This window comes from Solea solea, chromosome 18 (assembly GCF_958295425.1).
Source record: "Solea solea chromosome 18, fSolSol10.1, whole genome shotgun sequence".
Lineage (NCBI taxonomy): Eukaryota > Metazoa > Chordata > Actinopteri > Pleuronectiformes > Soleidae > Solea > Solea solea.
In genome coordinates, this window is record NC_081151.1 from 6,911,426 (window position 1) to 6,937,107 (window position 25,682).

General features: G+C 42.8%; 1 protein-coding gene across 1 annotated transcript; it reads right to left on the bottom strand.

Annotated features, from left to right (window-relative positions):
- Nucleotides 1-1,910: 1,910 nt before the first annotated feature.
- palm1b (paralemmin 1b) lies at nucleotides 1,911-25,682 on the bottom strand. The gene is made up of 6 exons (XM_058615679.1): nucleotides 25,163-25,682; nucleotides 11,162-11,204; nucleotides 10,418-10,498; nucleotides 5,734-5,849; nucleotides 5,306-5,376; nucleotides 1,911-5,035 (listed from the first exon to the last, which is right to left on the bottom strand). The coding sequence occupies exons 2-6, from the start codon at nucleotides 11,201-11,203 to the stop codon at nucleotides 4,656-4,658; spliced, it is 690 nt and encodes a 229-aa protein (XP_058471662.1). The 5' UTR covers nucleotide 11,204; nucleotides 25,163-25,682; the 3' UTR covers nucleotides 1,911-4,655.

Genomic DNA, 25,682 nt, shown 5'->3' on the forward strand with positions numbered 1-25,682 from the left:
CTCGCAGTCTGTTGTGAAGACCTATTCAAATGCACTGACTGATTAGATCAGTGAGATGCATGGACAACAGAACAGGTTTTAGGCGGAGACCACTCCGTAGAAACTGCTAACTGCCCCGATACAATAGTTTGTCAGCCCCCGCACAGAAACAATGTCATGATGATAAAAAAAAATCAACATTATTGAAAAATTCCATACATTTGTCAGATTAGGCTGCATAGATGTTGGATGTAAACAACATGATCATATATAGCAATTATAGCTAGTTTTCACAACCCCGTTAGACTCAGGTTAATATCAAAACCAATACACAAGCTTGTTAGTATTACTAGGAGAGTTAGTGTAGTGCCCATAACATATCATACACATTAAGTTATATTTAGCACCCATGAGTTGTCATGTTCACACTAAAAAAACAGAGCCATTCAAACACGTGATTGGATTTTATTTATTTATTTTAACTCATTCACTTGATGGACCCAGAATGTTGTGTGTCTGGGAGGTAATGTGATAAATGTGATGTATACTGTATGTACCTGGTGATGAAACACTAATTGGGCTACCAAGGACGACATGTTGATTTCTTTGTTTTCCACAAATATCGGAAACAAATGAGGTTAGGCGAATATGGTCACATTCGACCACATCAAAGATTTAGTTTTATTTTTTTTATTACCTTGTTACACTGTCTATTTTATTTGTGTGTGTAATCGCACAGGAAAGGAAATGACTGGTACTTGTTACCATAGCAGCAACTCAATTTTGCTCAGACCTCATGGGGCTAGTTGGGATGATTTATGTGGCAGTCTTTCAACAAACGTATACGTTAGGTCTTCTTATCTCACAAATGGAATTTTCTTCTCTTCCCACTCATGTAAAATTATGTAAAATAATCCCCCCCATTTCCTTTTCAGTCCCTTTGACTTTTTTTTTTAATGTTCCACTGGTCCAATCGAAGATATTAATATTTTTCATTTGTGCTTGTGGGAGAGGATAGAAAAACATTGTGGGGACTATGACCTAAAAACAGCGGCACACAGTATTGTCTCTGTTTTGTGAGGTGGAACTGCGCCTCTGCATCTTTTAAATGGTAAAAATCTGTCTCATCACAGAGGACGCGCTCACAATCATAATATTCCAAATACATAATGGGCTCAAGACAATTTACAAATTGCTATTTATCAGAGACAGCATAAAGATATTTAATTATAGCTGCTGCTGTTGTTGTTGTTACTGTTTTTGTTGATGAATGCCTCTTTTCATTGCCTCTCCTTTGTCCCCCGAATTCACCCCTCTCTCTCTTCCCCTCACACACACACACACACACACGTTTGTGCAGCTATTCTACACCCTTAACAAAGTGTTATCCTTAATCCTAACCATAACCAGTGAATGCATAAACCTGACCTTAACCTAACCACAATTCAAATATTAGCCCTAAACTCCATTAGCCCTTATTAGGACCTGGTTTTGGACCCGTGAGGACAACGGGTCCTCCTGACTGGTTCAATGTTTATGCCACACAAGGTCCTTAGGAGGTAACAAATACAAGTACACTCACAGACAGTATGTTTGACTACAGAAAGATTAATTTACAAAATGGTCGATGTCTGCTCTCTAGTGTTATGTTATGGGAACTGCAAGTTCCAAAAACAGGTTAATCTTATCCCCATTTTGAAGCTACATTTCCATATCTGCTTAATATACTTCAGCTGGACATAATAATAATACTAATTATTATTAGTAGTATCATGGCAATAATTATAATAATGCACAGGCTCCTCTCAAAGATGTTTATCTTCTGCCCATCTGTGGCTCCATCAGCTAAGCTGCCAAAAAGCACACACATCATTAGCACGGCGTGCATACACATATGGTTAATTACATATACACACTGGTTTGACTCGCTATAAACAAAGAGTAGTTTTATTCAAGATTTAACATTTAGACGACCACAGAATAGATGAACAGGCATTGGTCTAACACAAGTTTGCTTTTTTTTCCTGCTGCTGTCCCAGAGACCCACTATCAAGCAAAGCCTTAGTTTGCTGAATTTGACTTACAGGTTAAACGTACAGGTTATTTGTAGCTATACACACACATGTACATGTGTATACACTGTATGTACACTGACTGACACTTAATCTGCATAGGTTAACTTATATGTAAGGCATTACATAATGTGTAATGCCTTACATATATGTTGGCTGTTTCTTGTCTGTATATAATAATGATGATTAAAAACCTCAAACAGTTAAAAAAAAAAAATGGGTACAGGATACAAAGTTTGAAACGCACTTATGTATAGATGTAGATAAAGTGTAATATTCTACCATACTGTAGTGACAGTCCGGAGTAGAGGGCAGTGTTTACACTGGGTCATCATGACCAGGAGCAGAGCAAGAACAAAGAAACAGACAGACAGACAGACAGACAAGTCTAACCAACTGAACCTGACAAAGGCACCAACAATACACTTTTTTCTTTAAAAAAAAAAAACACAACACATATTATCCACTAAAAAGGCCACATGAAACGAAAAAAAAAGACATGAGAGTCAATAAAAGAAACAATGCCGCAAGATGTACAATTGCAGTGAAACTGTACACATGGAACGCGTAGGCTATGTTTCGTCCGTTTGTTGACCTCCCGTTGGAATGTTAATGGCAGGTCACTTCTTTGATGGTAAATGGAGGCAGGACTTGAGGAAAATGCGTCTGGCACTGAAGGCTGCAAGAAACTCTTTCATTCAACAAGTCTATACAGGAGGCAGTAGATTCCCACAAACCCCGCCTCACTTCATTTGTGAAAGAAGGGGGGGAACAAGCAGGACAATAGTTGGCGGATGGGATGGAGAGTTTAGCACCAACTTCAGAGTTTTTTTTTAACTGCGTGTCTCTGAGTTTAGAAGATGGATCTGTGTGAACTGAACCGAGAAAAAGTAAGAGTGAGACCATGAGAAAACGGCGATGTTGTGCAGATGAACATGGACGAGCAGAAGTCTGACAAATGAAGGAAGACACAAAGACAACAAACAGGCTTCCAGGGCTTTGAATGGCAATGGCGTATATATATGCTTTGATATTTAATGCTAGCAATCTGCAGATTAAATAGTTAAAGACTATTTACTTTCTCACGTAATATATTATTTCTATTGCAATAATGACTAAAATACCCTCGGACACCTGGGGTTAATCTATTCTTCATATTCTGTTCTTAGCCACACAAGTTTTAAGGTCACCGCAAATGAAAGGCTAAATCCCAAATATCTTATGATGTGAAAATCTATTCCAAGTACTAACTTGTATACAGAGGAGGAATCAGGGGTTAAACTGGGAGTGAGGAGGACACAGACCAGCAGCCGATCGACACACAGTGAAATTACAGAATCATCAGATTTTTATTTGGTTCATAAAGAGACAAAAAAGACTCTTGTCGTTACGGTAGTAACTAATCCCAATTTAACCCCTGGTTTTTACATTCACGCGTGGACTTGACAGCATAATAATAAAGACCTAACAAGTGACAAGACGCTCATCAATGTTGCAAGGCTTCATGCAGTGCTACCTTGGAAGATTTACACTGAGGAAGAGAGAGAGAGAGAGCCAAAAAATACTTCTATACATGTGATCAAAATGTACGCGTCCATCTTATTATCTTTGTCATGTACACGTGTCACTCACACACACACACACACACACACAGCAACTATGAGAAGCTCCGAGCTGTACGTCCCTAAGCAAACTTAACGCATGTCCCTAACGCTGCCAATTTAGATTGACTCTCGGTGACAGCACGACTTGTGTGACTAAAGATATGAGCACAAGATATGCAATGATTGTTACGCGAATCTGGTAGTGCTTACAAGCATTTACATGCAGTTAATGGTTGGAGATGATATATATATATATAGAGAGAGATAGAGAGAAAGAGAGAGAGAGAGAGAGAGGAAAAAACAATAAATACATTGTATAAAACATAATTTCATATCAATATATTAAAATACTATTTAAAATAATATCTTAGACAATATTGTAATATGAAATTGACTGATAAATAGTTGGCAGGCCTACACAGAGAAATATATATTTAGGTGTCTGTGTCCGTCATATTTTGCTGTTTTGACTCCAATTGGTTTCCAGATTTCTCCCAGGGGCGTAGCAGTACAATCCAGAGAGCTAATACAGTATCTTTTTACCCCTCCCCCCCCCCCCCCCCCGACAATAACAATGAACTTACAGTACACAGTTCCATAATAAAGATATACATACTGAATACAATATAAATGTCAAGACAGAAAAATAGAAAAATATCAATAGAAATCAAAAGTCAAATACATATCAGAGAAAGTATACAGAGTAAAGTGTACTTATGAGTCTTTGTGGTTCTTGTTGTCGCTGGAGCGCGCGTTGCCTCGCACTGCTCTCATTGTTGGTATGTTGGCTGTGTACTTCTGTTTTTTGTTTTGTTTTTTTTTCCAGTCCTGACACACACGCACGCGCACACACACACACACACACACACACACACAGACACACACAGGCGAAGCTACACACATCTCCAAACACAGTCACATAAAATGGCACACACACAGCTGCACAGACGCAGGTGTGCACTCATCCACAAACACACACACGCACACACACACAGGCAGCTCACATGACCGTGCAGCATTTGCAGGTCTGTTTCTTCTCCTTTTCCTTCTCCCCCTCCTCACCACCTCCGTTGGCCTTCTCCTTCTCGGCCATGCTCCCGTTGGGCGGGGCCTGCTCTTCTGTGGCGGCCTCGCCCCCTGCTTTCCCCTCCCCGTCCTCGATCACAACAAACTCAGCCTTCACGTTGCCGTCCACGCCTTCCATTCCCAGCGCCGTGCCAGTCTCCTGCTCCTCTTCCACGGTCTTGTAGCCCATGAACACCAGAGTGACAGGGTTGTCTGCGCTGGCCTGATCAGGACTGGGACCCAGCAGCTTGGCCTCAATGCCGGTCACCTCTCTCTTGGGGGTCTGACCAGAGGTCTGCACTACTCCATTTTCACCTACAGGGAGCACCAGAGCACCGTTGAGAGGGGTGGGAGAGTGCAGGGGGAAAGAGGGTGGTCAGGGTTAAGTAGGAGAGAGAGAAAGAAAGAAAGAAAGAAAGAAAGACAATATTGTTTTAATGGCCTCTGGCAGAGAGAGGCAATTTAATAAAGCCAGTGAAGAGGCCATTATTTGGCTCACTTTTTCTTTTTGGACACTGTTGTCAAGGCTGTGTTGCCATGGTTTTCTAATGTGATCATATGTTGCCATGGATAATGAAAACTTACCTCCATTTTCTTTGGCCACGCCCTTACTTGCTGGCTCGTCTGTCTCCAGTTCTTCGATTTCTCGCTCCAGCCTGGCTCAGAAACACACCCATACACACACATTTTCAATTTGTAAGTGCACAAATAATACAATTGTTTTGTTTTTGTTTTAATAACTGTGTTAATCAAAAAGCCGTTACAACAATTTCTGCCCTTTCTATTTCTATTGAAACGCATCATTCAAATGTACAAACACTGTTCAGATATACAGTATTTGAATCCCATTTCTTTAAAATTTATAAGGATGACACGTCACAGGACATCAAAAACATCCCCGTTTCCTGAACATGGCTGCAGGTCAACAGAGTTACCAATCACATCCATGTTTTACACGCTTCACCTGTTGTTCAAAGACTGCTGGACACTGGAGAAAATCTAAAGATGCTGACCTGAGGATGACCTGCTCCAGAAGTTTGGTCTTCACCTCGTCCTCGTGCAGGCGCTTCTGAGTCTCCTCCTCCGCTGGAGCTCCATCTAACAACCAGCGCTCTCTCAGCGACTTTGACTGAAAAGTGGACACAAAAAAACAACAACGTCAAACGAGTATAAAAGTGATGATTTGACCATGAATCTTTCATGAGAATCGATTCTTAAGCAGAACTTCGATCTCGCCGAATGCTCCTTCAGAAGAGCTTAGTGGCATTTCCTCTGACAAAGAACGACAGATAATCTACAGCAAAAATAAAGCACATTCACAGGCTGCTGCCTCTCAGCGTTTCTGTTGCACAAACACACACATTCACACACCGACTATTGCCAACGCTGTGTTGCCAAGTGGACTATGGCAGCCAGCCAGAGCATGAAGGCATCTGGCACTAAACAGGAAAGAAAAAAAAAGAAGAAAAGAAGCCAAAATAAGATATATTGTACTTAATTTAGCAGGGGATTTGAAATCAACACGAGAATCTGAAAGATAAACACAAACTAGTTCCAACCGTAAACCGCGTCAAACATTCCCTGGAGCTTGAAAATAACAAGAATCTTCACTAACGGAGGAATCGATTATAAAGGTTATTTTTTTTTTAAATGATTACTGCAGAAACAAAGGGAATAAAATGAACATATGCTGGATTATTACTTCCTTCTCTCTTCTTTTCAACGTTTATTTCATTTATCAATTCCCTAACAGCCCAGTATCTGTGTTATGACTCCCCGTGCACATTCCCTCCTGTAGATAAAGCTAATATCAAAGCAAATAACTGGCGTGCTTTAGGTAAATATAACAGTGCAGCTGTGAAGACCGCGCAGTGAAAGACAACCCGTATGGAATAAAAGTGTATGGGAAATAAAATAAAAAAAAGCTCTTGTTTTCACGACTTTCCCTGAAAATGTGGACCTGTGCTTGACGTGAATTCCTCTCTGGTGATGCAACAAGAATTTCTATTGAAAAAAAAAAAACAACCTTTTTTTTTTTTCCCTCTCGTACTCGAACCCCACCCCTTCCTCTCTCGCTGCGTTGCATCTCTGTCCACTATGAAGCTTACAAACTCCAGTTGGGTTGTGAATGTCATGGCGTGCCCCCCCCCTCCCCCTCCCCAATCTCTATGTTTATCGTGTTTCTATCTGTGAAAGTTTACCAGTTGTTCTGTTTTGACTCTTTCACTTTCATCACGGAGGAATTCTGGGCTCGAGACACCCAGCTGCACAGAGCTTTAAAGCACATACTTACACACAGTGTAATTCAACACTCTCCATACCCCAGCCCTGCGTGGTCTCCCGGGGACTGAATCTAACCCCACTCCCCTCCCCTCCCCACCACTCTCTCTCTCTCTCTCTCACTCACTTTCTTTCAGTCTTGCTCGCTCTCTTGCCACACCTTACTGTCCTGATGCCCAACATCACTAATGCACACACACACACACACACACACGTCAGCTCAGACGGTCGTAAAGCTGGAGTGCTGAAGCCGTGTCGCTCTCTCTTTCTCTCTCTCCATTGTTCTTGGGAGTAAAAGCTGCTAACGTAGCAGACAAAGGGCGGAACTGTCTCACGCACACACGCGTGCACACAATTGACAGAACAGCTGTGAGGACAGGAACATTGTTTTTTTTGTTTTTTTTAACTGTACTGCATTAGTCAACGTTTTATGCTTATTTGCTTTTTCTATTTCTGTAGGGTAAACATCACCAGCAACGGCCCAGAGATGTTTTAAGAATGAGCTCGTACAGCTGTCCGAGGGGTGTTAACATGTTGTTTTTACACTTTTGGGGGTTTGTACGAGTGACTTAAAGAGATGAATTGTGTTGATATAGGAGATTTAGAGTTGGTTTTTGTCGTTTCCCCCAAATCATTATTCTTATCTAACTATTAAGAAACCAACCGTTCCTTTGACAACATTGTGAAAACATGTCAATGGGAGCTGCCGTATTTTCATTCTGGAGCATTAAAGGAGTACTTTGTGGCTTTTTATTACTAGAATAGGGGTAGTGTTTTTGAAAAATTGTGCTTCTCAACCTCCGTCGAGAAATATTTTCATTCTTTTTTTTTTTTTGGTACGTGCCCACCAGTGACACTTGGTTAATTCCGCACTTTTTAGACCCACTCGTAGGGGGGCGGGACCTCATTCCCAGAATGTAAACTGGATGTAAACCCAGAATGTAAAATTATCGCCAACAGTTACGCTAACAGGACCAAGTGTCACTGTTCCTGTTCCTTGCTAACAGTTACGCTAACAGGAACTACTTGGTCCTGTTAGCGTAACTGTTAGCAAAGATGGCGGACACTGTTTACATGAATGAAGCTATTTCTCCACATATTTCAGTTTTTCAAAAACACTACCCCCATTCTAGTAATACAAAGCTCAATGCAAATCGGTGAAGTATCCCTTTAATCGTCACATAATAAGCTGTGAGTTTTTAGACGACACGCTGCCATGCCGAGGTTTTAATTGCAGGGACTGCTTGCATAATCATATCTGCCATTGTTTGCTAATTAAAAACAGACCCACTTGCTAATGCTTTCCGTGTTAACAGCATTGTGTTATTATTACCTCATCTCGACGTCGCGTCACGTGTACGTATGATCGTGTATTAGCGGTGAGGCAGGTGTACACATGAGGAGTGTCAAAGGCGACATTTATGGGCTTTACCACATGAATGCTGCCTCTGGAGAAGGAATTCTTGCTGTGGTTTGCACAAAGGACCTCATAATACTCCTGTGTAGCATGATTACACTTCCCCATGTGTATATGTCTCAGTATGTGTGTGTGTGTGCGTGCGTGAGACGAAAACGCGGGGTGCGGTGGGTGTAAGAGCTGTTTCCTGTTGGTGGGAGTGGGACAAAAATCTGTTTCCTCTGCCAAAGCCCTCTGCATTGTCCCGAGGCTTTTGTGTTCTTTTATGAAGCAACACACACAAAAGCGGTCACACTCGCGTACAGGCGCACGGCGACAAAGGTTCGCTTTATAAAAAGACTAAAAGTAAAAAGCGGGAGCACACAAGGGCAGCGGCACAGCTCCCAAACCCTTTAACCACAAATGCACACTTGTCGGCACATGGAGCGCGTGCACAACCTTTGCTTTTATCTGTGACCTGCCGAACTGAAATAGCCTATACACCTTGGAGCTGATATAATGAGCGTGTGATTTGAATGTGTGTGTGTGTGTATGTGGATAAACAGCATGCGGAGGGGGCTGCCGCTGTTATCTGCTGTCCATGCTGAACATTCCATCACAGCAGCAGTTAGGGAGTACCTCACCGCGTTGGGCTGACGTTTTTAAAAAGAAACGGCAGAGTCTACGTTAGCGCGGGGGGGGGAGCTGGATTCCCGAAAAACATGTGACTGAGCAACAGCCCGTTTCCAGTTCAGATAAAGGTTATAGAGAGGCTTCTGATACTTCAGGCTGCACCATGCGGGAACTCTATTTAGAACTCCACTAATCTTATCAGTGTACCGGCTCCAGTAGGCTGAAAACAATGCTGAGTTTGGCAACGATTTTGCTAGTTCACAGAGAAGGTGAGGGGCCATGATAAATAAAAGATCTAACACAAAGACAACACGAGTTACTCCGGCGGTGGAATTGCATCTAAGATGAAGTGAAACCGACGCTGCTATTGCTTTATGATTTGCTGAGCCACAAGGAAAAGGAGGCCTCGGAATGTGTTTTTCCCCTACAGCGGTGGGATAGACTGACTTTTCAAGCAGCAGATAAGCAGTATTGAGAATGAAATGAGCCAAAAAAAGCAACTTATTTTACGTGTGTGTGTGTGCAACAAGTGCCTCCGTGAAGAATCCAGTCAAAACAAAACACAAGTTAATCTGGAATTCTGTCACACCTTCAAGGGAACATCTATTTTACAGCTGTTGTTGTTCCTAACTGATTCATTGCAGTGAGATGTTGTGAATTAAAGTGAAGCTCTGAGATATGAGAAACGTGCCAATTTGTTTTTTTCATTCATTGGATTTCTTTCCTGGAACTGCTTTTTGACGACTGATGTCAGCTTCTGCCTCTACCTAAGGTGGAAATGACAGATAAACTGGAAACATGTGCTCACGGCCAACAAGTGAGAACGTAAATGCATAAAGCAACAGGAGGTGCTGGTGCACTGGAAGGCAGGAAGTGCATGTCGGGCTCCGTGGCAATTGCAGCGCAAGACAAAGCAATTTCTCCGGTGTCAAACCTGTGAGAACACCTATTTTTGGCTCAAACGGGTCCGCCAATACATCTGTAAATATCCAGGACTGAGTGAGTTACAGTGTTACATCATTGATTGGTCTGGATAAGTTGGCAGTTCTTCTTCCCCGATGAGCACTAATGCTTTTTTGATACGGCGTTGGGGGTTTGCCAAATTCCAATAGTGAATTACACAAACCTGAAAAACGAATGCTGAAAAAACCATCAGTTGTCAGACAGTGAGGTCAGACTTTTAAATGGTATAGTCATATAGGGTTTTAACCACCTCTTATTGACCGTCGGAGTACAGTGAATTTGCACTGTATGGAAGAGCCTCACAACTTCACTTCCTGCTTTCACTGCAGCAAAATCAACCACCAACAAAAATCCAAACTAAAGCACTCTCACATTTTACGGTACAGGATACGAGTGCACGAGGAAGCGCGCGTGTCCGTTTGTACCTTGAGATGCTGGAGTTGCCTTCGGTCATCATCCAGCTGCCTCCTCTTGTTTTCAATCTCTGTCTGCTTCTTCCTTTTCTCCTGTTACCATCACATAAACACACATATATAGATATATATATACACACTGTACATGATGACTCAGTAATACCAAGACGATTATTTTCCCAGTGCTGTTGCTATTTATAAAACTGGGCACGGGCGTTAATCACATAAATGAAAATGGAATCTCTCGTTGGCCATATAAGCATCAAAGCATTTTGATCATAACCCATCCCATAACATTTAATGGCCGTGCTTATTAATGTATGAATGCAGTGACTGCAAGTCTAAGTGATGCAATGACAGAAAGAAAGAGCGGTTTCTTATCGGTTACAGATTGTCCGCGAATATTCAATTAAAACATTTCCAGGGATTCATTTAGGAAAATGTGCATATGCAGGATCGTGAAGAGTTATATTTATAGCCAGAAGGCCAGAAATGTCCTTGATGCAGGCGGAAAGGGAAAGACATCCACCGTCACAAGGACAAGCTTACATTGAGCTTTAGACGTCCACTAATGGAGAAGATGGGATCTAAAAGGTTGGATCATTACGACTTGGCAGTCAGATCCTGACAAGCGCCGACGATTTGTCTGTCCAGCGAGTAGCTCGTCCTGATGTGCACTCAGCAAATGTATGTGTGTGTGTGTGTGTGTGTACATAGTGTACATGAAGTAGAGCAGAGTATATAGAAATAACTTACAGCAATGGCCTGGAGTCTTTCCTCTTGTGACACCTCAGCCATCCTGAAGGAGAGAGAGAGAGAGAAACAGAGAGAGTTCCATGACCAGCAACACCAGAGACGTTCCACACAGTGACAGACAACTCGCCTTAAATGAAGCCTTCATTCACCAGCCATCTACCGTTTTCAACGACTTCCCAGTGACTGAGGGTTAAACGTCTGTTTGTTTGCACTAAATCAGCGTCTCTTTCCTGTCACTGACGGCATGCTAATGCACTAGCAGGGGCGCTGCTGGAGATTCCTGCTCTAATAGGTTCCAGACTGGGGCTCCAGGATGGAGGATGGACGGAAGCAGAGCTGAGGCCAGAAGGGAAGGACGGGCAACTTTAGCTCGTCTCAGACGGGGGACAAAGCTTTCACTTATATTATGCTCCCGACAAAAAAAAAGTTTTTATTCCATTCTCTGTCAGCCAGGACAGACATGATCTGGTCCAAGTAGGAAGTCCATCGTGAGTTCTGATGATATCAAACGTCATAATGAACGTATTTATAAGAGTGATCTGAGCTGACGTTTCTATAAAAGAGGGAATGTTTTCACGTACATGGTGTAGGAATGCATAAGGAGTCTCTTTTATTAGAAGCATGTGTTCTAAATTGTACACAGACACTGCATCATCCTGCAGCACGTAAGTAAGTGACCTTTTCCCATCACACGTGAGACTTGTCATGTGACAAAAGGCAATTATCGCTCTGATTACTATGCCAGTGTGCGCACTAACATGCTTTGAAGACAAATCTGATCAAATATTTAGGGATATAAAGAAGTCGTAAAAGTCGACTTTTAAGATACAATTATTGATGTACCGGCACCAAATACTGATACTTAACTGAAGATTGGCCATACCAGCATCACTATTTCATGACTTGGTGATGTTCTGGACAGAAATTAGTGTATTGCGAACAAAGAAGTTTCATTTTGTTTCACAGAATTAACAATATTATCGTTATTATGGGTCATGTATCACATATCCTATGATTCCCACCCCTAATTAGGCAGATAATCTTTGTTGATGAATGACTCGATAACTGATCAGTTATTGAAGCACAATTGTTATAATTCCAACCAGATTATCTGCTTTCCTTGGATTGAAATCTTTGTAGACGTAGTAAATAAAGCGTCACATCCACTTTTCCCACCATTTCCTTTGACAGACCAAATGATCAGGTGCTAACTCAATACAGGAAAAATACAGCATCACTAGAGGTGAAATTCTAATATAATATCACAAATTTACATCTTAAACAAATGTATTACGTTTGCACTGAGCAATCTGACCCCGTAAATAAAGACACTTCACGGTTATGTCTTTGTGAAAAACTGACAAACACTCAAGGCCAAGAAAAGATGAGGACATCTGATTCTGATCTACAGCTCTTTTGTGAGTCTCTAAAAACATGCCGCACGGAGCCTTTTCCAGCCCAAAGTGAAACTGTATCACACAACACATATGGTATCCTCATTTCTCTGCGCCGGTCCAAACCAAACTCTGACACAACAAGTCTACATCATCACTCCACCTACACTTCTCCAGTGCCAATGAAATGTGTTGCGCTTGTGTCATTCCCTCTGATGAGTGGCCAGAAACCCAACTGTCCCCTGGTTAGCATTGCGCTTGCATCATTTCTCACTGATCTGGATCAAAAAATAAATTGGGAGACAAGCCCACATGTCCGCTATCTCATGCTTGCTGTAGGGCTGGTGCGGTTGCTACACTTTCTGTTCCCACAAAAAAAAGTCACGCAGGGGCAAAAAGCGCTAAAAAAACCCACATTTGTTATTTCACCGTCCAATCTCTCGAGCTGTAAGACCTCAGGATTCTATTAGGACATTCTGTCACATGCAGGGTTCATGTGCACACACACACACACCACATTGCTCTCACGTCACCATCACATGGAAGCCCTTTAGAGAAAATGTGAAACCAAAATCATCTGATCAAACCACAGAGTTCTTGCATAAGCACATGTATTGTACACAGAGGCAGATTCGCTCTCATTTTATCACTGAGCCAGCAAAAAAAAAAAAAACGACTAAAACAAATCACATCTTACTAATAAAGCAACTAGAATTATTCCTGTTTTTGTTGTGACTGAGTTTTCAGGGCTAATCTCTGACTAAATCCTCTCCCCTTCCCATCCCTCAGGTCATAGTGGAAACAGAGCAGTCATAGTTAACCGAGCATCTGGGAGCTCCTCTGGCTCAGTTCATTAGAGACTGGAAGTACTGGCAGGATTCGTTTCTTATTAAATGACTCACCATGCTGACCCGGGAAAGGTCACTGTGAGCATGAGCGCAAGAGGAGAGAGAGCGAGAGCGAGAGATGGGGAGGAGAGATCTCAGCCACAGCTGACAGGAGAGCATAGGCCCAGATGGAGAGAGCTGCATGTCATTCTTTTAAAAAGGTGCGGAATTTAGCAGCATTTATTGGTGAAGGAGGGAATATTCCTCTCCTCGTCGTTCGCTTCCAAAACTCAAAAGACGTTTGGTAGAGCTGCAACGCTCATTCGATTATTATTTGATTACTAAATGAATCAACTATTTTGATAATAGATGAATCATTTGAGTGCTTTTTAAATAATTAAAACAAGTTTTGGGATTTCTCAGCTTCTTAAAAGTGAAAATCATGAAACAAACAAAAAAAAAAAAAAACAACAATGAAATCATTAAACTGAATAATTTTGGACAAAACGGAAAAAAATAATAATTTCCAGGTGTGGAAAAACAACGATCAACATTTTACGGACTAAACAAGTCGTACATTTTACACACCGGACCATTAAAGTCAAATAACATGAGCAGTGAAAAATGGCTCAATGATGATGCAAGGTATACAGCAAAAACCAGCATTCACTCTTCATCAAAACACATTATTCATTCACAAATAGCCCTGTTGAGCTTTAGTAAGAAGCAAATGAAATGATATACAGTAGCTGAGAACATAATTCCATTGGGGGCTGAACAATTATATCATTTTCAAGTCAAAGAAAGAAAATGAGCAAATTGTGTGAAAGTCTGCAATGTGTTGTACGGCACACTTAACTCAGGCTTTATACTTTGCTGTTAATGGTTTCAAATCAGAGGTCTCAAACTCATGGCCCACCACTTAATATCAATGTCACACCGGGACAAGGACTTGGACCCATCTGCACGACTCCGAGACAAAGTGAAAAAAATAAACAAACTTGAAAAAAAGTGCAACAAAAAGACACTCCGAAGAGGGGAAAACTAACAAAAAACAGCTAAAACTAACAAACAACACCACTCTTGAGGGTAAAACTGACCAAAAACAGCTAAAGCTAACAAACAACACCACTCTTTTGAGGGTAAAACTGACCAAAAACGGCTAAAGCTAACAAACAACACCACTCTTTTGAGGGTAAAACTGACCAAAAACAGCTAAAGCTAACAAACAACACCACTCTTGAGGGTAAAACTGACCAAAAACAGCTAAAGCTAACAAACAAAACCACTCTTTTGAGGGTAAAACTACTAGTAGCAAACAAAAGTACAAAAGCCCAACGAGACAGCGGCGTGGAGAAAATACTGATCATTCCTGACACGACAAAGGCACAGGAGATTCGCTGGTTCACAACACAAGACAAACTGGCAACAGACAAAGGCAAGCGCAGACCATAATATACACACAGTAATGGGGAACAGGTGGAAACAATCAGGGCGAGGCAGACAATCAGACTGGTGGGAAAACACAAGGGGAAGGGGCATGTCACCTGGAACGAGAGGAGAAATTTCAAAATAAAACAGGAACCACTAGACAACATTGACATAAGACACCACCAGCTTTCTTGACCATGACAATCAAGTTATAATGACCTTTTTTTGTGGAATATATTAATTTTGCATCATAAACACCTTTATATTGTAAACTATATGGATGGATATTCGTCTATATTAACAGAGACTTTGACTTTGAAATGCTGCAGAAAACACAGTTAATCCACCCCCCCAACTTTACGTTCTCATCCTTACGTCATATTTTCATAGAATCTCATGGTTAGACATTTGTAAATACTCAACTGAGGTTTGACTTACTATTATTATTATTATTATTAATAATAATAATATTAATAATAATAATAATAATAATAATAATAATAATAATATAGTATTATTATAGTAGTAATATAGAATAATATTGCAAATCAAATCCCAACAGATAATATCTCCATCTCTCCATCGGATAGTACAACGACAACAAAGGTCATTTCATTTCATTGTCATATCTGAAAAATCCCAATGATCAAATCGTCCCAACCCCCACCGATTAAAAAACAAGATGCACATCTGTTCGGGCTAATTAATACACTAGACCTTCACAATGTTTGTTTAAAATTCCAGCTACACATTTGCCACACACCATTAACCAAATGAGTGTGGTTTTCTTTAGTAAATACGACGTGCGATTATACATTTATTGCCCACAATTACAATGGAACATTTGCTTCATCGCGATATATCACACGGCCACAAGTGAGCAACCTCTGTCTACAAGTGAAAGTTGTGCTCGAGGCTCATTAGTCGTGTGTCCCGGTGCCGTTCATAAATTATGGACACGCGGGGGAGAAAGGAAAGCAGACACATGGACAAGCATCTTTGCTGCATGGTTCATTATACTGTAATTACATTTATGGCCATGAATGGAAGGCGTCCAGACGGCAGGCAGTCACTCACGGACACACTGAGACAGAATATGATAGATAAAAAAAAAATACAGTCAGACAGGGGGGGGGGGGGGGGGGGGGGGGGTGAGAGAGGCGGTTGGCGATAGCTGAGTGACACACGCATTAACAGTTCGTCCAAATCCTGGTTGTTTTTGACAGCATGTCAAAGCAGGTGCATGGCATAAGTAGTCAGGGAAACGAGCTAATGACCGGCCCTATTCCCCCCGCAGAGTGCGCCGCCCCTGTAGCATTTCCAGGAACACATTAACTGGCTCGCACAGTGCGCCAGCATCCTCTTCTAATAGCATTGTGTTCACAGTCTTCTGGCAACCAGCAGTCACTTTACACACACTTTCTATCTGCACTGAAATACCCTCAAAGTGATTACCGTAATGCCTATGGATCTAAATGTACATATGTATATAAAAAAAACCTGCTGAGTATTTGTTTAAGGATGTCTAATGTTGGCCTAAAGCCCAACCGAGATTTAAAACTCTTTTCCAAGGTGTGAACAATGTGTTTCCCTTGCACTGAATTGGCAGAATGCAAAGTTAGAGGCAGCCCTGCATTCAGCAGTGACCCTTTTTTTTATTAATTGTAGCATCACACGTACACTTTGTCCAAATATTGTCCTTGCTGTGACACAAATGCCACTTGTGTATTCACTATTTTATGCTACACAGTCTGGGAGTGAGAAGGTCACGTTGTTCTGTGCATGAGTCACATTGTGCGACTGCAGGACAGATAATCGGGCCATTTGTCCGCGTGTCATCACGTAGCAGTCGTGGCAGATTACACCAGGTCTCACCACCGCTAATCCAGGATTATCTAAAACTAACACCACAACAATCTGGAATTAGAGACACTGGGGCTATCCTTTGAAAATGAATTTAAATGCATCTGATTAATGAAGGAGGAGCCCTGATTAAAATGTCTGCGAACCAGACAGCGTAGGCTGTACTGAAAACTGTTAAGAGGCTTGTTGGCCAATTAGGGACATTCTTGCTAACCATTCAGACTCTAAAGAGGCAATTACCGAGAAGGCCAGAAGTGGAAGCAGGAGGCAAAAAAAAATGCAACTTGACCCGAAAAACTGAAAGACATTTGAGGAGGACAATGTTAATTCCATCTCAAATGTTGCTGCCTGAAGTCAGCTGCGTTTTCACAGAAAAGGCTCACAAATAAACTGCCACGAATGGTCCCACAAACACCTCTCATCTAATAACCTTCTAATAGCTGCAATCTGAAAAGGAATTGTGTTCAGTCGGGTGTTGACGGACCTATTCACTGATATTGTGCAGCTGCAAAGTAACTCTCCCAAAAATGAAACAGAGAGACAACAAAGGTGTGTATGTATACAGTTGAAGACAAAAAAAACACGATTTCTTAGCTATGTACTGTACGTCTGACTCCGCCTCTGTAGGTGGAGCCGTTTCCTGTTGACCTTTACGTTGCGATAAAAACAAACGGCGAGCGGCGCGATGGCAGGGTTTTTACGTTGTCGCCTTCTACTTCCGGGTCAAAAACCGCGGAGGAAATTCTGGTGCAAGACGAAACATCAGAGTAATCCGACTATGAACGGCATTATCCAGGTAACTTGTTTACATGGCATTCAGAAAATCAAATCAGCGTTGTCTCGGTCCTCAGGCGGACTAATACACACATAAATAAAAGTGTCTGGCATGAAAACGTCTCCTCTTCATAAAGAGCAATGACGATGAAAAGGACTCTTGAGCTTAATGACCTGTGTCCTGCATGTCAAAAGTGAGAGACTCCGGCGAAGGAAACTAGGCCCAAATCCCATTCACACTCGCTTTGTTGTGAGTGGCACTTCTGTCTCCTTCACTCTACTCCCCACTTCCACGGCTTCCTTCCTTCAGGCCAGAGGAGCCACCGGGACAACAATGCTCCTCCCTGCCGCTCTTTCTACTCCCGGGGCCACACACTCACACACACACACACACACACATGCACAGCTTCTCCAGCGCTGCTCTGCATCCTTCAATCAGAGCCACAACAGAAGTTGTGTCAAACATAAACAGTGCGGTGCCAATAAAAACTGACGGACGTCCGCTGAGGTCACATGTTAGTATTTCCAGGGATCAGGAGGGTAAAAAAAAAAACATCTTTCCCAGAGGTCGCTAATAAATAAGTGAAACACAGAGATGGTGAGAAGGTCGAGTCAGTTCTGACATCATATTTATTCCAGTGTCAATTTATAGCACACAAACAAAAAGTAATTTTGCCTCTGTTTTGCCTTCATTAACAGGAAGATGTAACACTGTGTCCTTCTCAATGATATCAGACCTGTCTGGGGGAGCATTTATGTGTATACAGCAGCACAGCATGGGCGGGCGGGGCAAGAAATGTTCATCCCGGAACGAAATAAAAATACGTCGGCCAAAATAACCTGACATTGACTACGACATAAGCGGAGTTCTCAGCATCCGTCGAGCTCCGAAAGTGTGAGATCACAGACAGCCCGTGCTGCTAATACACTACGCGGTATCATCGCTCTCCGCCTCCTGTGTATATATAGCCTTCGAGTGTAACCCTAACACACAGACATGAAAAGTCTATAGTCCTCTGACCCCGGGTGCCACCACTGGGATTATTTCAGGACTTACCAAATCTCCTCCAAAGCTACATAATGCCTTGTACAACATTTTTTTTTTTTGTACAAGGCTACTACAAAATAATCTATTATTGCCCCATCACTATGCCGACCGAGTGTCAGACGTTGCCAGCTTGGATACGCTCACAACAGATTCAGTACGACGTGTTGTTGGAAGGGCGAGAGTGTTTGGTTGTTTTGGACATTTACCAAAATGATTGTTCTGCCTCTTTTAATTCCCCCTGGAAGACTCTGCCCCCCGAGACAACCTTCGCGCGTGTCTCTTCTCCCTGGATTCCTTCTCATCGATTTGCCTTATGCCTGCACTTCTTCGCTTGGCCACACCCGCTCCCTTCATTACTTCTGCGACACTAAACCTTTACACTGCCAATCTCTCGTGTCCTGATCTCTGCTTCTTTTTTTTTTAATTTTATGAGGACGCATGCTGAGTCTACAGCTCTTGTGACATTTTATTGATCCCCGTGTTGCCATAGTTTGTAGCTTGTAGACGGCACGGAACAGGGCGACATAGCAACCTCCATGACCTGGAATGGCATAAAGGCCTTAAAGCTCCGCACCTGGTGAACCAGGAGCAAAAGTTAATGCAAAGACAACGTGGAATATTGGCAAGATATTCAGCAGATAATGAGGGTAAGCAATGGCCATACAAAGAAGCAGGGCTGCAACGATTCTCGGCAATAATTGATTAGTTTTTCAGTTAGTTAAGACTGATTTTATGGCATCAAGTTCCATGACGGCATCATAGTATGGTTCCTTGCCCATCTGTGGTACAAAGAGAATCCAAAAGGAGAATATAGATTGGTCAACTTTGAGATGATACCGTGGATGCAGGAGAAGACCGAGTTGTATGACCATACTTTTTGCCTTCTGGAACTCCACTGAAGTTTGGCCTCTTCCGATTGGTCAAATTTCACGATATCTCGCACTAATCTACGCTAACGTGGTTTTGGATGTCCATGGAAGCTAACCAAATATAGTCATTTGCCCAGTAAAGTGTTAAATTATTCATCTGATTCAAGTAAATCCAAAAGTATTCTCAGTTGACGCTTTATAGATAAAGGAAAATACATAACCAGCAGTTTTTTTTTTGCCCACGTCATGTGGAACAGGGACATTTTTGGAGTATGCTTCTCGTAGCCATGAGGAAATTGAATTTACATGCAGGGCACTTTGCACTTGTGGTTGTCACTCGGATTAACAGCAAGAACACACACAACAAAAGAGCGGAATCTTGAGTTTTGAATCTGCTCCAGAGAAAAAGGTCAATCTCCTCCCTCTTTGACACACATGAGCGACTCCGAGCGAACTCTCTGTCTTTGTAGAACGGTTTATTGCCTCCAATTCGAGGTGAAGTATGGACAACGCAGCAAAAACGTCTTCAGTAAACCAACACCCTTTGTGGCTCCAGTATCACATTAGGAATCTAGATGTTGAGTAATTAAAGTATTGGAATTAGTTTTAGAATAAATGAGAGTTATCCTGCAAAAAAAGTAGCGTGATTGCACATTGGGAAAGCAATGTAACAGCATTAGCATCAACATCACCTGCTGACAGTAGCTTTTAACGTACACAGACAGACCATTTTCCATAGTATATTCCATACAGCCTCTTTAGCACTGTTGTGGTCTCTAGTAAACTCCGGATATAGGAAGCCTGCACGCTTGCATTATTGGAGCAGCCATCGGGCATTAACACAGGAACCATTAGGACAAATAGGTGCCTCCCAGTCCTCACTTACTGTAATGCTCTCAAGAGGCTCACGCAAAGCAATTGTTTATGCTAACTGCGATTGTCCAGCCCATTCTGGGATTATAACAAAAAAGTGTATTTCATTTACAAGGTGTATGTTAATGTAGAGTTGAAACAATGAATCGATTATTAATCGATTACTAAATGAGCTTTTTTTCCATGATTAAAACAAGATTTCCGATTGCTTAAGCTTCTTAAATGTGAGTATTTTCTTCATTTCGTCGCTGTGGAGAACAATGAAATCATTACAAGTGAATCATTTTGGTTTGTGGACAAAACGAGACCTTTGAGAACATCATTAAGTCCAGGTTTGACGCACACCATCAACATTTTAAAGGTTTTCTCATATTTTATGGACCAAACGGCTAATCGATTAATCAGGAAAATAATCGACAGATTAATCGGTTATGAAAAATAATCGTTTAGTTGCAGCTCTCATGTTAACTATTCCATCTCCTTCTTCTCCTGAGACTGGAAGTTCATGCAGAGTGTGTGTGTGTGTGTGTGTGGTGGTTACAGACCAAAAAAGGCTGCTTATCAATAGTCTATTTGATATTTTTTTTTTCCAAAAACACTGATGATCATCATATGAGTGTGAGCTCATGAGTTTTGGGAGGAGTGCAACACTCTCTCTCTCTCTCTCTCTCTCTCTCTCTGTCTAGCTCTAGCTCGCTCTCTCACAAACACAGAGCCGAGCACATTTCCCTCTGGGATTAAAAAACGATGTATGGACAAGAAAATGACAATTCATCTGAAGACTAGCTCTGCTGGGAAGAGAATAGGGAAAAAAAAAAAACACACACAAACAAATCATCTATTGCTTTATCTGTCATGACATAGCAGCTTGTAATGAGAGATACTCGGGGAAAAAGAAAGAAGAGGAGACTATCCAGGAGGAAAAGAGGAGTCAGAAATTAATAGATAGAGGGGAAAAGAAACACAGAGACAGAAAGGGCAAAGTGGAGTTATCTAATAATATCACACCACAGAGCCCAGATGTTACTCCTTATCACTGTGCTTGCTGAGCAGGCCTCGACTTCCACTTCCTGTTTCACTCCGCAGTACAGCCCTTCCGCAAAAAGGCAGTAAATGTGAGGGGCTTCTGCAACTCAACGCCACTTATTTTCCACGAGGAAACTGATCCGATTTCATCGGCACAGCATGAATGGTTTCTTAATGACAGCGCGGTCAGTGAGGGTAATTAGGAATATCCATCACTCTGGGGCGACATGCAGCAGGCAGCAGGATATGGGCCCATGAGATCAGGGCCGCTGTCATTTGGTAATGACATGGCGATGCCATGTAACACGTGAGCGCGATCAAGTCCAATATCTCACACTTCTACCTCCTTATCTGTTACATAAACATTTGTGTTTAAAGCATTTACCACCGTAGCTATAAGTCACAGATATCTTTCTTTTACAGCTTGTTGCCGGTGCTTATAGTGACAGCTTTGGGGTTCAAGGATCCTGTCGGATTACATATTAGATATTCGATCATGTGAATTTGGCCAATATCTGTCTATTTGGTGTGTCAAACTAACTCCTAAAGGAGAAAAATCTATGTTTAAAGCAGCTAAATACTAACTTTATCGGGGTATTGTTTTCCCTCTAAAAACTGCTTCCTGCTGTGTCATGCCGTAGAGAATGGTGATGGTAAAATTGTGCAGTGAGCCGAGAAGATGATAATGAAAAGAAATGGATCGCAGAATCAGGAGGTTATGTTTTTAACCTGTGTCTGAGTCTTTCTATGGGGATGGGGATGGGGCATGGATTGAGGAGGAAGCCATTGAACTACAAGCCCACTGTGTAAGAATCAGCGACGTCTCCTCTGCTCATGCCTCCCTCTCCCAAGCTCGTTAGGGAACCACAGTGGCCTTTGCATACCAGACAGGATATGATTTGTCTTCTTTTGTGTAGTTCACTTCCACTTAAAAAAAAGCAAAACACATGCTCCGGCTGGTTTGTCCACACGGGCTGCTGTAGAAGGCATTTTTCCTTTACGTGAAGTCCATATAAAACAATCGAGAGTGTGCCAATTTAGTGATCTGCCCTCCTCAGCAACCCCCTTTAAACATATTATTCAATGCTTAACACAAAAAAATCATTATAGCCACTTTATAATATCTTACTGGTGTCACTTCACCAGTGGATTTTGGATTTTTTTTTCCAGCGTCAGCAGCACTGTCATGTCACTTGGATGTCCTCCATCTTTTAAGTGTGTTTATCGGGAGCTGTTAGCGCGTGTGCTCTTTTTAGCAGCACTCCTACACGTCAAGGAAGCTGCTCAGTACGAACAGGTTTTTACGCCAGTCCTACTCACTGAGGATTTCTTTGAGCACGACCCGGGCTTCAGGGCGTACTGAAGGGCACTCTGGATATAGATGGTATAGTAAAAAGTGTCACTCATTCACATTTCCCCTTATTTTTCACTGACAGTCCAAGATTAGACAAGAGGGACGCTCCGGTTCCCCGGCCCGTCTCCTCTCTCTAAATGAGTGAAAGCAGTGCCTGTGAATTTCTCTGTGAGATGAATAAAGTATCTATCTATCTATCTATCTATCTATCTATCTATCTCCTGTCTGCCAGTACAGGAAACAGTCACCCAACACATAAACACCCGTGGCAGCCTCCGCATTAAAACCACTCAAGGCTCAGTTTCAACGGTTCTCTATGCGACGGCACCGGATAGGTTTTTCTCACTGCGGTGAGCTCGGCAAAAGCGTCACTTCCAGGGAAGCTCGGCTTCTCTCGGAGTCAAGGCTCTGACACTGACACTGTAAATAAAAACACTATTAAAGCATTTCACATTTTACATTATTATCACATCTCCCTGCTCTACAAACAACTGGGCCTGCAATGAGCTTCCCCTGTTTCAAAGACCAGCAACCGCCACTGGATCATTCTGTTTATCTTCCCACTTAACTCCCTGGGTGACTCATCAGTGGTTGCTTTACTTCTCACAAATCCTTACTACAGCCGACTTTAAGGCCACGTGGTGTCATTTTTGCCATTATTGTGGCGACGTGCACATTTATCAGCTTTAGCGACGCTTTTAAAGTGTGCATTCAGTCATCCGTGTCCTTCTTTCACGCTGAGTGTTTAAGTGTATTTTTATTAGGTGACAATAAAGTCACTAGAGCTAAACGCAGTAATCCCTTGATTGAGAGGATATGATCGTGGGACTCGAGCAATACCTCAAAATAGAGCTTATTAAATCAGCTCATTTTGACACCTTTTCAACAAACATGCATATCAACATGTGGGATGAAAGGAAAAGTGGATGATGACAGCAGTCACAAGCCATATTTATTTCCTCAGCCTTTCCAGGAATCAAACAGGTTTCCCCTGTCCACACCGAGGAAAACCCGCTTATACATTCCCTCAGAAATGTAATGGGTGTGTTCCGTTTATGGACTCTGTGCCGTCACCGTGCACTTGCTGGTGTCGTCATCGGTTCGCGAGACAGAAACCTAGGACGGGGGGAGACAATGGAGTTCCCGAGCAAACGTAAACACGCTCTTTGTCTGGTGGTGCCGACACCTGCTGTGATCAAACATAATCACATCATCTGAGGTGGAAATAGAAACAGCTCCTGTGACGACCCCTGGAGAAAACCACTCCTCTGTCTCTCTCTCTCTCTCAGGAACCTGATTAGAAGGAGTTGGGCCACCAGTAAATTCCCCTCACCTGCTCTGGCTGCACCTATAAACTGACACTGACTGATACTGACACTCGTTAAACACAAGCCTATAAGCGATGAGTGGATGTGTGATATTCTAACTTTAATGTGTGCTTCTATTTTTTTCTTCTTCTCAATGTTTATGCATGAATCATAAGCACCAAATATCACATGAATAATGGGACCAGAGTGTGTGCGAGGGATGCATGTGATCACGCGAGCTCTGTATGTGGGCTTATTTTAAGTTTGGCATCAGTAGATCGATGCTGTGGTATCGGTATCAGTATCGGTGAGCCATCTCTAAAGGCTGCATGTGATATTCTGGGAGGATGGAGGCTCCATCACTAGGGGCAACCTGAACTGAAATTCATCCGAGCCAAAAAAAAAAACCCAGGCTGACAGAGATGCACAGCTTCAATCTATTCCATCCTAAAAAAAACAACCCACAGCCTAGCCCACTGAGCTGCACAGTATACATTCCAGACAGGAGTATGTAATGGCCAAGGTTCATCAGCTCACGCGCGCCATGTTGGAGCACACCGCTCACATCACAACACAAGAACAGAACACCCTGTTACTCTCTTCTCCTCTGAGCTCCTGCACAGGCAGCATCATCTCGCCCGTTCACAACTGGCGCCACAGGGAAATTCAACGTCCAAGGCCAAAAAAAAACAAAAAACAAAAACCAGAGACATCCTAATAATCGATTCTACATGATGCATGGATCAAAAGGCGCTCGCGCTAACGTGTCACCGGGCTACACCTGTCGTCCTGGCTGCAGGAGACTCCTCGTGCAGTGCTACAGTAGAAGCGGCCCTGTAGGCATTTAATAGAAAAGAGGATGTTGACATGACATAATAACGCAGCCATTTCCCCCCCACCCCAATAAGAGCCTGATGTGCATGTACAGTATCGTGCCTTGAAAGATGCTGCGCCTCCCATGAGCCCCAGTTGTAACCTCGCGCTGTTAATAAGGCAGCGACCCACGCACTGTTTACATTAACATTTAAGAGACACCGCCGATATTTGACTTTCTTTTTTCCCCCCTCCTTTTCTTTTATTAGTCATCCCCTCTGTCAGATGCAGAGGAGGATGCTGGCGGGCTGGGAAGCTTAAATATTGCGCCGCTGCTGCACATCCAGCCTCCGGACAAACCACCAAAAGCAGGTCAGCCACGGTGGAGAGAACCGCCGCAAACTCAACGAATCACGACTTACTCAGTTGCAGATCCGCAGATGTTTTCCCAACAGGGTGTCTTCTTGTTTATTTCTCAGCGTCAATCCGGAATTCTCTGCCAGCCCTTCCTCTCCTCCGCCTCCTCCTCCTCCTCCTGCTCCTTCTCCCTCTTCTCCTCTTCTTCTCCTTCTTCCTCCTCTGACCGACTGGCGCTCTTGACTGTTAATGGTGAGGTGATGCCGCGGGCAGCCTGCGCGCACAGCCCGACAATAACAAAGCGCAAATGAATTCCTCTCGAGCGAGAAAGGCGCGCGACGGAGGTGGCGGCTCCGCTCTCGCTGCAAATCTCATGGGCTGTGGATGATGGGCGTCGTCTGAAGCAGGTTGTAGTCTAGTGACTTGGTGTATGGGTGAGAGACAGAGAGAGAGTAGGGAGTGCAGAGGGGGGAAAAGGATACGCCTCCCCTGCCTGGTGGAGATAATGGGGCCCTGCGCTGCTGGCGCTGACAGAGATATGGGTCCTCCTCTCCGAACGGGGGCCCTGCTGGCTCTGCTCCAGCC

What these genes read in the sequence shown, in the direction of transcription:
- palm1b (XM_058615679.1), bottom strand. Translation starts at nt 11,203, where the DNA reads ATGGCTGAGGTGTCACAAGAGGAAAGACTCCAGGCCATTGCT. An exon ending in AAAGACTCCAGGCCATTGCT is followed by an intron (nt 10,499 to 11,161) that starts GTAAGTTATTTC and finishes TGATGGTAACAG; the next exon opens with GAGAAAAGGAAGAAGCAGAC. An exon ending in GGCAACTCCAGCATCTCAAG is followed by an intron (nt 5,850 to 10,417) that starts GTACAAACGGAC and finishes TCCACTTTTCAG; the next exon opens with TCAAAGTCGCTGAGAGAGCG.